Here is an 18,377-nt window from a genome sequence, read left to right as displayed (position 1 = left end):
TAAATAAATGCTTTACTACTATACTAGTATTTTAACCCGTCACGGTTGCGGCGACGTCAAAACTTAAAGTAATTCGAACTTATACCGTCAAATATTTGACTTGGTCTGTTTTCAAACATTTACGTCAAAATGTAGAGTAGTTGAAAACGCATATGAAAATAAGCAAGAAAACTTATTATATTTGACATGACTCATTACCGAAAATTCACATCAAAACATAAGCCACCTGTGATTTATAACGAAACATACTAAAAATAAACACGTAAGAAAATAGGATTTTTTACGTTAAAGAATGGTACCACGTATTGCGGCGGAGTCGAAACGTAAAATAACTCGAATTTATACCGCTTAGTGAAAACGTATCATATTTGACCCGATTCGTTTTACGAACAAAACATAAACCAACCAAGAACGTACGAAAAAGTAAGCACGAAAACGTGTTATATTTGACCCAACACATAAAACTCGAGGGAATTAAAATGACATTTTACAAAGTCTTTAAAAAGCTAAGGGAGTGTAAGTATGAATGCTAAAAATTGAAGGGTTAAATACACAAAAAAAAAAAAAAAAAAAACCAAGCGGTTAGACGACATTGTTGTAAATTTGACACAACAAAAACAATAAAAAAAATAGAGGTTGCGTCTTAGGTACTATTCTTAAGACACCCTCTTTTGTTATATTAATTAATAATAATACAAATGGATATAGATTTTGATAGCCATGTTGGTGTAATACACATGTTTATTCAATCCGAGCTAAACATAAGGTTTTGATAGCGTTCACTCAAATCATGTAATACACAAGAATGACAAGATTATAACCTAGTAAATAATATAAGCAAATCGTAAACTTTGTTTATAAATATAAAAATGTTTTACCGGATTTAGTAATAACTAATATTTTTTTCTTCTTCATCTTTTTTATATTTTATTTACTAAAGTATAATAATTATAAGTGGCAGATGAAATAAGAAGTCGAATTTACATAAAAACTAAGCAATAAATCTAAAATTGGTATAGATAAGGATGCGATTTATTTTGTTGTTATTAAATAGATAAAATGTGTTACTAAATATCATTCTAAAATACATTTTTAAATCATTTTTATATTAATTTATTAGAATTAATGGAGTCTTTTATTAATATTTAGATTAGATTAAAATTTAAACCCCATTTTTTAAAATCTCGTCGATAGAAAAAATTAAGGTGAAACAACTATAAAAATGTAGTATTTTAAAAGCGAGCTATAGATCTTTAATGGGCCGAATTATGATTGTGACTTGTAAAAGAAGAGTCAAAATACTCGAATGGACCATATAAATATGAACATCGTAGGCCCATTCATGGACTAAAAGCAAAGTGGAGCATTAGGATTCATATCGATTGGTCCACGGCTGTTTTCGATGGACCACTGGCTCCAAAATGGTGCACCTCTTGACAGTGGCGGATCCAGCCGGAGAAATCACTGGGTTCCTTTTTCCAAATCATACAAGGTTTACACTACAAAAAAACGTTTTTTTTCCAAATTATACAAGATTTACACTACAAAAAATCGTTTTTTTTCCGAAAAGACTGGGTTCCTGGGAACCCGGTCTTTACCTCTAAATCCGCCCCTGCCTCTTGAGTCTTGCCTTTGAAAATGGACCATGGTGCTTTCACACTAGTGGTGCACAAATCGGGTTTTTTTTAAAAACCGGGTTTCGGGTAGGATCGGGTTCGGGTAGGATCGGGTTCGGGTAGGATCGGGTTCGGGTAGGATCGGGTTTTACAAAATCGGGTTTTTTTAAAAACCGGGTCGGGTCCGGGTCCGGGTTCTCTACCAAAAATGTATACCCTATATACCCGGGTTCGGGTAGGGTTCGGGTCGGGTTTTATAAAACCCGGGTATTATAATACCCTATTTCCGGGTTCGGGTCCGGTTCGGGTATTCATCGGGTAGGGTTCGGGTATGCATCGGGTTGGGAAAAAACCCGCACCGGGTATTAAAAAAACCCGACCGGAACTATGCTTATAAAATGTATCAAACATAACTCTCACACATAGACATCAAATCTATTGATAAACAGAGGCACAATTTATAAACAGAGGCACAATTTATAGTTCTTCATGTGGTTATTCTTGAACTTTATAAACAGAGGCACAATTTATTAAATACAAAAAACTAATAATAATATTAAACAAACAAAGAAAATAGAAGGGCCAACATATATTGACATATTTGTTTCCACTTGTAATGAAATATACTAAACAATTAAGTAGCGGTGGCAAATATCATTAGAAACCTAATAATTAAACAAGATTACATCAAAGTGCATACATAATTTTGTTAAATCATAAGAACTAGAAGTCTTAATGCATACATAATTAAACAAGATTACATCAAAATCGGGTTTTTTTAAAAACCGGTTCCGGGTATTTATAAAACCCGGTTCCGGGTTCGGGTTCGGGTATTTATAAAACCGGGTTTCGGGTATAAACCGGGTATAAAAAAACCCGGTTCCGGGTTCGGGTTTTAGATCAAATATGCATACCCTGTCCCTACTCTACGGGTAGGGTCGGGTTCGGGTTCGGGTATAAAAAACCCGGGTTTTATAATACCCGGTTCCGGGTTTTTTTTTCGGGTCCGGGTCCGAGTTCGGGTTTTTTGTGCACCACTATTTCACACTTACATTACATCCTTTTCTTAAACGTGATCCAACATTCAAACTAATACCCATTAGATACCTCGTACAATTACTCATGTATTGGGCATACACGTTCATTACCTTAGGGGCTGTTTGGCAACTTTTGAATGGTTAAGTGTTGAACCGGTAAGAGATCTGAACCATTAAGTGTTGAACCAGTAAAAAAAGAACTGAACCATTAAGAGCCAATATAATGCTTAACCGTTCAGAGGCAAAAGTCTGATCAATTCAGATTAGATGTCTTAATCATTCAGACTCAGTATAATGCTTAACCATTCAGAAGCAAATGTCTGAACCATTCAGGGGCAAATGTCTGAACCATTCAGACATCTGTTTGCGAAACAAACAGTGTAAATCATTAAATGCTGAATAAGTAAGATGTCTGAACTATTAAGATCCTCATTTAGAGCTAAACAAACAACCCGTTAGTTTGTTAAAAATATAACCAATCAGGTTCTCATATACATTTCTACCCATTCTAGATTTTATATAGTTGATGTTTTGAGCTAAACAATCACATACTCTATTACGCAAGTAAAATATGAAAAAAGAGAAAAAAATGGGGAACGGTTCAGGTAGTTGACCGACTATAAGCTAATATTGTATACGTAACTGAATTTGCAATTTTTTCTCAATAATCCATACCCAGTCTCATACCTGTAGAGATGTTCCGGGTTTTCTTGTTAGGTTTGGTTTTTTTTTTTCTCATCACTACTCTATAATCTATACTTTAAAGCTAATAAAGCTAAATATATGTGTGTTATTCTTAAAAAAAAACTTAATACAGTAATATGAAGGCAAATTAAAAAAAATACAATAATATGAAGGCAAATGTGATATATACGACATTTGAACATTGTTGAATGACCAAACACAAATGAATCATAACAAACAAATTTATGGAACCCACAAACGTAAATGAGAAATAGTATCTCACTATTTGTGTCTGCGTATTCAATTAAACAAATACAAAATTTTCTATAACAATTATATATCTGATAGAAGGGATTGGATTGTGTAGGATTGAACAAGCGTTGAAGTGTCAGTTGTTGGGGCCGAACCTTGGAGCCATGTGAACTAGATCTCTCATTTTTAGAGTCTTACCTAGAACTACAACATAAACGGAAACTCGTTAGAAAGGGTTCGAGACCTAGGTCTTATAACCAACCTCAAACGGTCAAATCAGTATTCGCCATAACAAGTGTATGGCGAGGAGGGGGGGGGGGGGTAGGGTAGCAAAGTGAGTCCATCAAATGAGAGGGTTAGGCTAGGCCTCTATGCATAAGAGAGACGTGTGGGTCATGTTAGCCCAATGGGCTGGATTGTATTCCGGCCTAAGCCCAAGTATCATTCTCCACCTGAATATACATAATCACTAACAAACACTAACATCAATGAATGGTCATATTTACAACCAACCAAATATGATATACCTATTATCATTACAATTTTGTCATGCATTTTTTTGAAATTCCAATCCTATTATCACTAATCCACATAGAAATTATACCTAACCGTCATTGTAATTACAACTAAATCCCTATCATTACATACCAATGACAATGTTACAATTATTAAAAAGGTAATGAGAGGATTTTATGACCCTTAGGAGGCGTTTGGTTTGCGGAATCATTTGGAATTAGAATTTGTATAGGAGTTTGAATTTTAAGGAATTGGATTTGGAATTTATACATTCCAATTGGAATTTGAAATTGTGGGAATTGGAACCGCAATTCCATTTTTTGTTGTGTTTGGCTGTCAAATGAATTGGAATCCATCACCCCGACACCTACAACCACTACTTCGCGTCGAAACGGTTCGGGTTGAAGCGGTTTGTTTCGAAACGGTATGGGTCGAAACGGTACGGGTCGAAACGATTCGCGTTGAAACGGTTCGATTCGAAACAGTTTGGGTCGAAACGGTACATATCAAAACGGTACGCGTCGAAACGGTACATGTCGAAACGGTTCGGGTTGAAACGGTGCGGGTCGAAGCGGTCGAAGATTCCAATGAATTTACTTTAATTCCTTCACATATAGGAAAGATTTTGAATTCCTTTAGTTAAAGGAATTTGAATGAATTCATGCCTAATTCCATTTCAAATTCCATTGTCAACCAAACACATGAAGATTGGAATTGGGATTTCAATTCCATCAAATTCTATGAACCAAACATCTTAAGAGATGGAATTAAAATTCCAATTCCCTCGAATTCCATTGAATTCCTAATAAATTATATAAACTGTTTTTTTAAACGGTGATTAACGTGATAGCTATAAACATAGCAAAACTATTGGATTGCTAAATTTACTGGTTTCTAATGTGTCAAATACCTCCACTCTATATAAAGTTCATCACCATCATACCCGATCTTTTTTTTTTTTTTTTTTAACTTTTTATTATTAATTACATTAGATAGATGTTTTGGATAATATGGATAAAAATAAGACTATTTGACACAATATGTTATAAGATTTTAGGTATGGAAAAAAATAAAATTTTCCAAGCCCATTAAGTTGTAACATTAAATTTTAAAAAGATGGTCTAATAAATTACATTAGATAAATGTTTGGTTAATAGATATGGATCAAATTAAAACTAATGAAGTCTAGTATGTTATAAGGTTTTAGATGTGGATTATAAGGTTTTAGATATGAATAAAAATAAAAATTTTGGTTCCAATAAGTTGTAAGATTAATTTTTTATAGAGAGAGATCAATAAATTTTTTAGTTTCATATTTTTAAAAATGTCTATATAATTTTCTTTTAAGTTGTCCCCAAAAAAAGGCCTCGGCCGGGGCGCACATCACCCAACCCTAGGCCAACCCTGCTTAGGTTGATCACATTTTTATTTTGTAGGGATATCAAAATTTGTTGTTCTCTTATGGTTTAAGCATAAAAAGCATTGTAAACATAACTATTAACCTAATACATTTTTAGGTTACCTGAATTAATTTTCTCTAACGGTTCTTACAGTGAATCCTAACCCTAGTTATCTGAAACAATTCGAAACTCATAAATTCGTAACTTGATTCGAAAACCGAAAAACCAAATTGAAAACCGAGTTGGTTTAAACTTTAAATTAAAATAAGAGTTAAATGCCGTTTTAGTCCCTGTGGTTTGTGCTATTTTGCCAGTTTAGTCCAAAGGTTTCATTTTTAACCTGTGGGTCCAAAAAGGTTTCACAGTTGCCATTTTGGTCCACTTGGTTAACTTCATCCATTTTTTCTGTTAACGAGAAGACCAATTTGGTCATTTTGTATGTAATTGTGTTAACTAAAAGGGCAATTCAGCCATATAAAATAACCGAATTGGCCTTCTCGTTAACATAAAAAATGGATGAAGTTAACCCAGTGGACTAAAATGGCAACGGTGAAACCTTTTTGGACCCACAGGTTAAAAATGAAACATTTAGACTAAACTGGTAAAATGGCCCAAACCACATGGACTAAAATGACATTTAACTCTTAAAATAAATACAAGTCCCTTATTGGGCCCATCAGATCTGGGCTTTTAAAGCCCTAATTCAAACCCCAAAGAAAAAGTTGAGTTCATCTTCAACAATCTACCAACTGATTCATCTTCTTTGAAATCAAATGAGCAGAGAAGTTATCAAACGGTTTCAATGGCGGAACAAGCCTACTTCTATCTGGCTATGGCGATCCAACCACACAGCTTCCGTTATCGAGTTTCCTGCTACCGAACCTTCAGGTTACACTCACTCTCTCACAGATTCGTTGAAGCAGTATTTGACTCGATTATTATGTAACTGCATCTGTTTTGTGCTGGATTGCTGGTACTTTTAGTATAGTTTACTCTCGCACAATTTGTTTCGACGCACATACGTACTGTTTATGGTTAATTCATAATTGATCTGGAATTCTATCTATTTATGTGCTATTTTTTGTAGAATTTACTTTCCTACACTTTGTTTCAACACACACTCGCACTGTATTTGCGTTTCTGATCTGTAATTTCAGCTGTTTCTGTGCCGATTTTTTTGTAGAATTTGCTTTCGTACACTTTGGTTCATCGTACACACGCACTGTTTTTGTATGATTGATCTGTAACTTCATCTGTTTCTGTGCTGATTTTTGTAGAGTTTACTCTCGTACGCGTTGTTTCAACGTGCAGATGCACTATTTTTTCTTTATTGATTTGTAACTCTATCTGTTTATGTGCCGATTTTGTAGAATTTGCACATGCACTTTTTTTGCTTTATTGATCTGTAAATCTGTCTCTGTGCTGATTTTTGTATAATTTACTCTCGTACACTTTGTTTCAACACACATACGTACTCCTTTTGCTTGCTTGATCTGTAACTTCATCAATTTCTGTGCTGATTTGTGTAGAATTTACTCTCATACACAGCATTGTAACACATCACACGCAGTGCATCTGCTTTATTGATTTGTATCTCCCTCTATATTTGTGCCAATTTACTTCATACGCATTGTTTCCATGCTCACGCACAGTGTGTATGCTGATATGATGACGTACTTTGGCTTTAGATTCGAACACGATGTAGTTGAATTCGAAAATTACTCCTGCTGATATGTAAAATGTACTTCTAGTATAGGGATAATAGTAGTTGTATACCGCATAAGATTTTCTTTGATGTTAGTACCATCTATTATTTTCTTATCAGACCGGTCTTAAGCGTCTGCGTCTATCATTATATACGGTCCATGTAGTACTATAATGACCTTTCTGTCAATGTAAGTGGTTTAATTCAATCAATTGTTGGTTTAAATTGGTTCTCCTTTTATGCGACAGCATTTTCAGACCACCAATTGCTGGTCCAATCTCTGGAAGAATGCAAATTATCAAGAAATTCAACAGCTGTTATCGCAACACACTCAAGAATCATTAAACTCGGGTACGAAACATGCCCATCTCTTACATCACTGCTGGTCACAGCATACATTTCTTTCAATCATCTCAATTTTGCACGTCAGTTACTTAACGAAGTTCCTTACTGGAAGTTCAATTTAGTTTCTTCCAATTCAATCATCGCAAGTCTTATGAAAGCAGGAGATGTTAATATCGCCAAGAAGATGTTCGCTAAAATGCCCAAACGAGATCTAATAACCTGGAACTCAATGATATCAGGTTTTGTTAGAAATGCACGTTATGATGAGGCGTTTAGGTTCTTCAGAAAGATGTTAAATTCAAATATGGAGCCCGATAAATTTACATTTTCATCCATTATCACTTCATGTGGTCGTGTCGGCGCTCTGGATCAAGCTAAGTGTATACACGGTTTACTAACCGAAAAAAGAATTGAACTTAATTTTATTCTAAGTTCCGCACTCATAGACATGTACTCAAAATGCGGAAGAATCGAAACTGCAAAATCGATTTTCGAAAACGTTAGACACGATGATGTTTCCGTTTGGAATGCCATGATTAACGGGCTAGCAATGCACGGTCTTGCTACAGACGCGATCGCAACGTTTTCAAAAATGGAAGATGAAAACTGTTTACCCGATTCAATCACTTTCGTCGGAATCTTAACCGCATGTAGTCATTGCGGTTTGACTCAACAAGGCCGTGAGTATTTTAACTTAATGAGAACGAAATACGCGATCAAGCCACAGCTTGAGCATTACGGGTCAATGGTTGACCTCTTCGGTCGGGCCGGGCTTCTAGAAGAAGCTTACAAAGTAATTGAAACAATGCCGATGGACCCTGATGTTGTTATATGGAGAGCATTTCTTAGCGCGTGTAGAACACATAAAAACCCGAGTTTGGGAGAAGTTGCAGTTTCGAAAATATCACATCTTGCTAGTGGAGATTACGTGTTACTGTCTAATACTTATTGTTCCGTAAATAAATGGGATAACGCCGAAAACGTAAGGCATATGATGAGACAAAAACGTGTTAACAAAAGTAGAGGGAAAAGTTGGATTGAATTCGGTGGAGTGATACACCAGTTTAAATCAGGAGATGTATCGCATTCTGAAACCGAATCGATTTACAAGATTCTTGAGGGGTTAACGGGTCGGGTTAGAGAGGAAGGTTTTATACGTGTTACGGAACTGGTTTTAATGGATATATCTGAAGAGGAAAAAGAGGGAAATCTGAATTATCATAGTGAAAAGTTGGCAGTGGCGTATGGCATACTAAAATTGAGCCCCGGATCTGAAATTCGGGTTTCGAAGAATCTGAGGACGTGTATTGACTGTCACTCGTGGATGAAATTGGTTTCTAAAGTGTTGAAAAGAGTAATCATTGTGAGGGACCGGACCCGGTTTCATCGGATTGAAGATGGTTTGTGTAGTTGTGGAGATTACTGGTAGCTTATTGATTAAAGGTGATAACATCAACCCATTTATTTATTAATTTATGATTGGGTTGTGTTTTATCTCCAATGGGAAAAACCCAAAAAATTAACATAAAAGGAACGGGTCAAACGGGTTGAACAAGCTAAGTTTTCTGATGTCTATTTTAATCCATACACCCCCTAGATCGTTTAGTCATAGGTTCAGAAGTATTTTGTTGTAACACCATTTTAATTTAAATTGTTTGTTAATATTAAAGTTGTTCCTTATTTATCTCAAGATATCAGATACATGTACTTCTGTTCCGCTTATTAGGTGGATTTATTATTGGTACAAGAAATGGTATTATTATCTGCTGGTAAGTTTTAATCTTGCCTGATATCGATGTTTTTGCTTTAGTATCTTTGCATATAATAATGAAATTCCGTATCTAAGATAGAATTTAACTGTGTTTCATATGTTGTGCAGGATTTTTGCTACTATGTCAACACCATCTTCTTGATCATGCTTTTGTTTTATCCTAGAAACGGAAAGCTTTTCATGGTTTGCTTTTTCGTTTGCAGAGGTAAGTATATCTTGATTTGATTTGCGTTTTTTTTTTTCAGTGAATAATCCATTTATCATCATATCTAACGAACCATTTATATAAGAGTGAATTTCAAGAATTGTTCTTTATCTTTATACCCATTTTCAGACGTTGTCCTTTATGTTTAAAATTGACGAGTTTTGTATTTTATGTTTTCAAATCATACACGTTTTGTCCTTTAAGCCAAACTCAGTTAATTTTTTCTGTTAAATCTGATCATTTTTGTCGATTCATATTTACATGGATTAATTGTGTAGATAATATAAATAACAAACCCTTTTAAAAAATAAAAAAAAATACTTTAAAAAAAAGGCCCATCTTCATCAAACACCACCACCAACAACTCCGGCCACTGCTAACTCCGGCCACCGCCAACTCTGGCCACCACCAACTGGCAATTCCGGCTTTCTCTCCAACGCCGTGTTCTGATCGACTGCGTTTGATATTGCTTTCGATATGTTGTTTATGTAACGAAATTTGTGAATAGTATTGGTATATTTTATTAACTTGTAATCGTATGATATCGGGTCGGGTTAGATGAGATGGATGTTGTATGATAGCATGTAGTCTGTAGATTAAAAGACAATTGGCAGTTTAATATATACTATCAAAAAAAGCCTCTAAGCTCTTCGATCTACACATCCCTTTTATAAAATAATCAGCAGACATCGAAAGAAGTCGTTGACCAACTCAATGACTAAAATTATGTGTTGTTTTGCTGGTTTATAGGAAAACACTTGTCATTAATTTAAAGCTGTTTCTTAACTTTTAAAATACATCATGCCTGTATATTAGTTTAAAGCTGTTTCCAGTCCAGACCCTAAACAGAGTATTCAAAATCAAGAACACAACTCTGTTTTTGCACCGAAAAATAGGACAAATTGAGACCCATTTTAGTGTTTGATGATTGTTTGTATACAATTCCACTATTAATCTACACGTACATGATTCATGTCTGCTGATTTCAATAGCCAATTAGCCATGTACCTACCCAAATGGTTGTAGCTCTATTTCAAACTAGAAGAAAAACCCACCACCGGACCACCACAAAACACCCGTACACCACCACATCACCCCCGTCGGACAACCACCACCATTTAACCACAATCCACCCCTGCCCCTTCGTTTGAAACCGGCCACCACCACCGACTTGATTTCCGTTAGAGTCGATTAAACTCACCAAGTTACCTTGATCTGATTTCTGGCCGGAGAAGACAATCGCAAGCTACAATCTTTGTATTTTGGCCGGAGTTGGCGGTGGCCGGTGTTAGCAGTGGCTGGAGTTAGTGGTGGCAGGTGTTGGTAGTGGTGTTTGATGGAGAAGGTGTGCCTTTTTTTAAAGTCTTTTTTTATTTTTTAAAAAGGTTGGTTGTTTAAATTATCTACACAATTAGTTCCTGTAAATATGAATTGACAAAAATGCCCTCATCACATGATCAGATTTAACAGAAAAAATTAACTGAGTTTGGCTTAAAGGACAAAACGTGCATGATTTGAAAACATAACGTACAAAACTCGTCAATTTTGAACATAAAGGACAGCGTCTGAAAATAAGTATAAAGATAAAGGACAATTATTGAAATTCACTCTTTATATAAATAGACAATTGAGTGCTATGCATCCTATATATAAGCTTTTAAACCCATACATGAGATATTTAAAATCAACCAGACCCTATAAGATAAATGAAAGCAAAGTATAGATACATCAATTATTAATTGACCATTTTCAGTCTTCACTCTTATTTCTTGTTATATATATATATATATATATATATAGATGTATACATGAGTTTCAAACACATACATTGTTACATATATAATTTATTCGAGCACTACATATTTAATTTATTCTGAGCACTGATGGAATAATAAGACTAGCAGTTAAATAGGGGCGAAGGCGAAAGACAACGGGTCATTGCTGAGTGCCAAATGCTGCCAACCATCTTTGTCTTGAACTATTCCCACACCCATACATCTAACATTGCAGAACACAAGCTTATAACCGTCGTTAGTTTTCTCAATATTAAACCAGTTCATCAATGTTTCCGGCCCTGGGTTCCCTTCTACACCTCCTACCATCACAACATACTGCTCCATACCTATATCATAATTCAACCTCCATACATTTGACACATTACAACTGTTGGAGCCTGAGAACTTTATGTTAACATCTGTGTAAAGACGGATCACGCCTTTCTTGGGGTTGACCGGAGTGAAAGTCAACGGGAGACCCTCCTCTTGGTTATAGATTGCTACTACATCAGGTGAACAAGGCTTTTTCCCGTGCTCCATCACATAGAGTCCGCCATCTGATCTACCGTTTAATAGCCTAGCTATGTATTCGGCCCCTGTGCGGAGGTGTTTTCCATGGATATCGAGCACCGAAGCAGGAGTAGGAGCTGAATTGGCTGCCAAGATGATGAATGAAAGGGAGATTATTATTAAGATGATTGTGTTCATCTTTAGAAGTGTTGATGAATGATGTAGATTAAAAGCTATTTATAGATGGCTGCTAGTTTTAGATATAACAAGGATGATGTTGTTGGTTTAGATTTCGATAGTTTTAGACGCAAACTCGAACTAGTGAATTTGGATATTGTTTTTGAATTACCGTCAACAAATTAAACAATAATCTAAAGCAAACGATTAAAAAAATAAAAAAAAAATGCCTCTTTAACAGTTTAGAAAGCATAGTTATTTTGGGTGAAAAACATCATAACATCTGCTCCACTTATTAAGGCCATCCGTACTCATAAAGCCCCTTTGTGGGCGTTATGCGACACGTGTCGTGTCGTGCCAAGTCACACAGGGACTTTATGGGCCGTTATATCACTAGAGCAAGTAGTCATAAAACCCCTACCCATCATTACCTAATTATTAATTTTCATTTTTATTAATTAATTAAAAAAACATTAACTATTTTTGATTGGTCAAAGGTTTGAAACTTCCCTCCATAACGTCGCGAAGGATATAGCGCTGCACGATTTTTTTTGCCCCATAAAGCCCACCGTCGTGGTGTGCAAGGCGCCATTTGGCGCTCTCCAGCCACAAAGCGCCCCACTACAGGGGACCTTAAATAGTAGATTGTGATTATAAAGTATTTGAGAAACTTATATTTACGAATTTAATTTTATTTACAGTAAATAAAATATTTGTAGAAATTTCAAATTCGCCATTGGTCTTATGAGCTTTGATTATTTTCCATAATTCAAACACAAACTGCATAATAATGTTTGGGTTATGGTTGGTGACAAGCTAATGTCTTCACCCTTTTGAATTTTTTAATCTCTTAACTGCTCAAATATGTCAAAAATATAGCTCAAAACTGGTGGACCGAGTCTTCTCTTTGGAAGGGCCCCTAATTTTTATTTTGTTTTAGGCCTCCAACAAGGTTGCGTTGGCCCTACACATAATAAACCGTGCGGTGATCTTAAAGTTTTGGGCCATACAGAATGATGGTAACTTTTAAGTGACCGATCGCTTTTTTTTCTTTTTTTTTTTTTTTAAGGGCAAGGAACGACGTGTCAACCACCGTGACACCGGGCGCTGTGGCCGGCATTTTTTTATAACGGAAACCTGGCCTCCACACGTCCGAAGGCACGACAGTGGAATAATCGGTAAAACCTTGCGTCCCATTCAAGACGAACCGACGCCACCCGTTTGTAGGATTTAATTTTTACGCACTAGTTATAAACTATAAATTAGCAACTATATGTTGTTTTATGAAGTTGTACCCTATGTATGGGAAGTTTTTCAAAAAAAAACATTGATTTTTCATTTCTAACCTAATTCTTTTCATCTTTTTGCAATTTAATCTTAACACTTTTTTTATTTTCATCTTTCGCCTCTCATAATTTTCTATCTTTCACAAGTTATTCATTTTATGTTTCGTTCTAAATTTTGCAAGACACGCCGCAACGTGCGTGCGGGGTTCACCATTTTTTGGTGTATCTTTTCCTATTTGACACAATAAAATTTAATGGAATTACTACTAATAGCTAGCGGTAAGTGGATATCGAACACATGGAGTTTGTAGAAAATGTGTTATCTAAATGGTTATCTATATGACTAAATTAAACTAAGTTACAGAAGTATAAATTCAAAGATTTGGTTGATTGTTTTTAATTATCTAACTTAACTAACATGATTGCAAATCAAAAATTGTTTGTGAAAACAGATTAGAAAAAACCGACGATCCTAGATTTCAGGTTTTAATTAAAGGTTAAAGGTTAATTGCTTATTTTGTTTTTGTGGTTTGTACACTATCACGTAATTGCCTATATACAAATCACACTTTTTGCATTCTCCGCACACATATCTATGAGAATTGGATAAACGAATTAAAAATGCTTGCATTGATCTTGTAGAATAGAGGGTTAAATAAGCCAATATATGGTCTAAAAAAACAGTTAAGACCAAATAAACCAGTAAATATGCCCAAATAAACCGTTAAATAATTATTAAAGGTTGTATAATGTAGTTTGTGAATATTTCTTTTTATTTTTTATTTTTTTCCAGTTATATTACTTTTAACCTTTACTTTTCATCTTTTATAAATTTGTCATAAAATATTATTTTACATTTAACCCCAACACATTTCCACTTCAACTTTGGTCTCTTATACTTTTAATTTTTTATAAATTTTTAGTTTAACATTTCGGTCTAAATTTTGTGACTTAAAACATTGCAACGTGTATGTGGTTCAACATTTTTACATTTACCTTGTTCTCGTTCAGTGGCCTCGTCACAACGTGTGTGGTTCTAAGTCGACTTAGTTATTTTTCTATGTTTTACGTTTCGGTCTAATTTTTGCGTGTTAACGTCTCGCAACAGGCGTGCCTGGTTTAACCATTGTATGTCTACTTTTTGTTCATTTTAACAATCCTGTCTGTCGTAAAGCGTAGAGCCTTAATGCAAGTTATAGATCAAAAGTAAGATGAAATCAAATAAGTACGATATAAATAGTTTATAATTTAACTTTTAAGGTGATTAAATAAAGTCTAAAAAGCATACCCCTTTTTGATGGAAAGAACATGTCCATAATATATTTAGAGAAAATCATCGATTGTTTGTGTGGTTTGGTGAAATTTTACCTATACTTCCAAACTTTTGCACACTCGTTTCTCGAATAGTCTTTAACATGGATGAAGGTTAATTTTTGGTGTTAAATAGGTGTGGAATGACTAGAATGCCCTTGCTAATAAATATGTGATCTTCTTCTTCATGTCAACCCGATCCCACCCCAAAAGCTTCAAGTATCCCCCTCCAAGGAAAGGTGAATAAGGAAAACACCGGTGAGGAGTTCAATAACATTTCTGAGTTGTTCCATGACTAATTTTGTGTGAAAATTGGATTGTTGCAGATGCGACTACTATAGAGGTGATGTAGGTGATGGTGCGAGTGATTGAAATTGAGGTTTGTGGTGGCTGGAGGATACAAAAGGGAAGTGGAAGTGGTGGGTTGGTTGTGGTTGGAAAAGTGGTGCAGGCAGTGGCGGACTCAGGACTTTTTCAATGGGATCTGTTTTTTTCGGTCTTAGAATCTTTCACTACCCAACGTTAGAATTTTCAAGTCGGTCGTCATTCGGGTCGAGTCAGGTGAGGAGCGTAATAAAATACAATAGGTCTTTCCTCAACTTTATTTGACAATGTTTAATGCCTTTATTGAATAACTATTTGGATCTTGATTATGTAGAAATATAAACAAAAAGGTAACAGAAATATTTCTTTATATCTTCTAGTTTTATATGTGACATCGAAAAACATTAAATATCTAACAAAAATGAGAAATTCAAGAACAATTATTAAGTTTTATCTTTGATCACTCAGAATGGTTATCTTTATTATATCAAATTTGTTGTTAGAAAAACATTATAATAGGTAAGTTAAAACCCTTTGTGCGCATTTTGATGGCCGGCGAGGGCCTGGGGAGAAAGGAACTTTCGGGGGCAGTAGCGGCAGGGGAATATTCTGGTATGTGGGTGTTGGTGGTCAGTGATGGTGGTTGTGGGGGTAGTGGTGGTTAGTGGTGTTTTGGTCAAAAATCACAACAAGGATAATGTAACCTGTAACACCCCGTGTTTCGAAAGTCAAAGTCAAGAATGAAGTTAAAGGAAGACAACATTGCTAATTGCGATCTGTCACTCCTTGCTCAATTCCTGTCTTGACTTCTTTGACTTGTAATTAGTCTAATTTTATTATTATCGCATTAGTTGTATTACGTGGAGTATCTATTAATAATCGCATATTAATCGCATGATTTATCGTTTATCGCTTATCGCTATCGCACTCGCAGCTCGAATTACGCATTCTGGTTATTGTTCTTATATGTGCGTGTGCCCTTTTAGGTGTTATTTGTGCATGTTATTTATGTTATTGTGGTGATTAATCGAAACGCAATCGAAAACGCAATCGCAATCGAACCGCAAACGCTAAACGAACATTAAGTAAGGATACTTGTATGTTGATATAGTGGTTGGGATTAAAAGTAATTTGATAAGTAAATCTATCGCATCGCTCGCTTGAACCGCATCGCAACGCTCGGCACTCGAATCAAAATCGCAAAACCCATCGCGCCGTTCACTCCAATCGAGTGGCCAGCCGATCGAGCTGCCACCCGATCGAGTTGCCTCGATGGAGGTGCCACTCGATCGAGCAGCCACCCGATCGGGTTGCCACCCGATCGACCAGCCATCTCTTCCCCTTTTCCTTTTATGGAAACCCTATAAATACCCCTGTCAACATCACAAACTTACCTTTTTCTGCACCTCTCGTCCGACCAGCACTTCTTGCCCACTTTTCTTTAGATTTCTCGCGATTCTTGTAAGTTTTCAACCTAAATCTTGTACTTTCTTAATCTACGCGCACTCCTACACCTTTCTATCTTTTGAATCTTAATTTTTAACCGTGAAATCACTAGATTTGAGGTGTTCTAGGATGATGTCATCATGGTGTTCTTAGGAACTTCATGTTTTGGCTTCAATCCACCAAGAACAACTTAGATCTGAACGATTTCCACGCAAATAAACAAAGATCTTTCATAAGGTCTGAACATATTCATGGTGAAAAGGATTGAAAGATGGTTGTCCAACTTTCTTTCAACTCTTTTACACTCAATGCACTCAAAACCGATAGAAATCGGAGCTTGTTCTAACCCTCTACTCTTTCTTGTGATGTGTTGGTTCAAGATCTGGATTTTATTCACAAGATGTGATTTCGGGTTTGAACATGAACAACCAAATCGAACCGGGAATTGTTCGGACCAGGGTGATTCCTGTCCGGTCAGCTCACTGGGAACGAGATAAGGGTTCCGTTGTACAAACAAGACATCAAAACGTCTCATTCAAAACTACAACACCCCAAACAAAAACCAGTGTTAGAACGATCAGACCGTCGGAACGGACTACCGTCCGATCGGGTTACCACCCGATCGGATTACCACCCGATCCAGATCCCAATATTCAGTCTTACAGGTGAGTATACCACAGATGATATCTGTAAAGGGTTTAGATGCGAAACCGTGAGAGCTCAGGTCAGAACTTCCGTTCAGCAGAGAGATGACGGTTCGACTTTTGGTGTGTCCCCTTTAGAGGATCTTTTCTTCAACAGCACATGATTAGCATTTTTCAATGTTTCATCATTTCTTATGCTGAGGGGGCGCTATATTTCAAGCAATTTGCAAAGTATTATACGGGGACTAAGCCATTGCTTCCGCAAAATCAGAAGTCCCGGGATAATACCCCAGATATCACTGAGTATAAATACCTAGTATCTCAGAAAGAGGGACCTTTCAAACAAGATTTCGGGGGTTACCCATATATCCAAGAAATGTTACCCACAAGATAAGCAAGTTTGAATTTATCTCGAAAACAATTTACTGAATGTGCAAAAACCTACTGACACATCCACAGTGAGATTGTTTAACACATTTTTGTCTTTTCATATCTTTAGCATGTTATGATAGTCCACTGATGTACTATCATTTCCTCTTTTTCACAACAAAAATCATTTTTTGATTTTATCATGTTTTTTACTTTTTCAAATTTCTAATGTTTTTGGATTTTCTGAAATTTTTACTCCCCCTAAAATGCAAACATATTTAAAGAAATTTTAAAACAAACTATACAGAAATATGACAACTGTTGTTTCAAGCCTCAATTCGCCATCCACTTGACATAAACAATCAGAACTCCCCCTTACAACAAACTATTTTCCCATTAAGATTTCAAAACACTTAAGTTTGTTTTAATCAAAATGGTTTTTCCAGAAAATAAGTTTTGTTGATTTTACCACATGTAGGTTCAGGGTTCATCATATTGCTTTTCAAACACTTATATGAGGATTACATCAAGTTCAAATTTATGACCTTGATTAATCACTTTGTAAGAACAAACCTCTATACCACTTGTAAGAAATCAAGTGCAACTTAATGTCGTTGATTTACCACTTAAAAAATTATCAACCAAATACAAAGAATGATGCCGATTCATGTTCCACTCTTACCAACCAGGGAACTCCGGCAAGTCAGGTTTTTAATCAAAGAAAATATCCACCTAAGCCTGACCAACCTTGGGTGATACCGAGTTACCAACACTCGGTTTCTTACCTTCCAACTTCTTCTCATAAAACTCTTTAACCCCTTTGACTTTTCTGTCAATCATTTTTCCAAAAATGTGTTTCATTTTGGGGTTAAAAGCCTTTTCAACATCAAAAACCTTTTTGTCAGAATAAAATTGGTTTGAAATCTCAATTTTACCAATTTTCTTCTTAAAATTTTCAGCCCGAAGTGGTGGAAAATTCTCATCATCCACAGTCGGAACTGATT

The 18,377-nt window shown here is 35.6% G+C and overlaps 2 protein-coding genes across 15 annotated transcripts; one reads left to right on the top strand and one right to left on the bottom strand.

The window, feature by feature from the left end:
- Positions 1-6,226: 6,226 nt before the first annotated feature.
- Positions 6,227-15,291, top strand: LOC110940613 (pentatricopeptide repeat-containing protein At5g50990). 14 transcript variants are annotated; one of them, XR_004892159.1, is made up of 6 exons: positions 6,227-6,393; positions 7,459-8,998; positions 9,247-9,324; positions 9,435-9,531; positions 14,727-14,829; positions 14,917-15,291. XR_004892159.1 is itself a non-coding variant. In XM_035989784.1 (3 exons), the coding sequence occupies exons 1-2, from the start codon at positions 6,279-6,281 to the stop codon at positions 8,982-8,984; spliced, it is 1,641 nt and encodes a 546-aa protein (XP_035845677.1). In that variant the 5' UTR covers positions 6,227-6,278; the 3' UTR covers positions 8,985-8,998; positions 9,435-12,161. The 14 variants fall into 14 exon arrangements, 1 of the variants encoding a protein (XP_035845677.1); XR_004892161.1 differs by lacking the exon at positions 9,247-9,324 and having other exon boundaries at positions 14,917-15,289; XR_004892157.1 differs by having other exon boundaries at positions 7,459-9,324; positions 14,917-15,289.
- Positions 10,634-12,215, bottom strand: LOC110943159 (miraculin-like). The gene has a single exon (XM_022184915.2). It carries the CDS (start codon positions 12,012-12,014, stop codon positions 11,436-11,438), a length of 579 nt encoding a protein of 192 aa, XP_022040607.1. The 5' UTR covers positions 12,015-12,215; the 3' UTR covers positions 10,634-11,435.
- Positions 15,292-18,377: the final 3,086 nt, after the last annotated feature.

This window comes from Helianthus annuus, chromosome 4 (assembly GCF_002127325.2).
Source record: "Helianthus annuus cultivar XRQ/B chromosome 4, HanXRQr2.0-SUNRISE, whole genome shotgun sequence".
Lineage (NCBI taxonomy): Eukaryota > Viridiplantae > Streptophyta > Magnoliopsida > Asterales > Asteraceae > Helianthus > Helianthus annuus.
The sequence above is the reverse complement of the archived record's forward strand: the minus strand, read 5'-3'. Positions and strand labels throughout refer to the sequence as shown.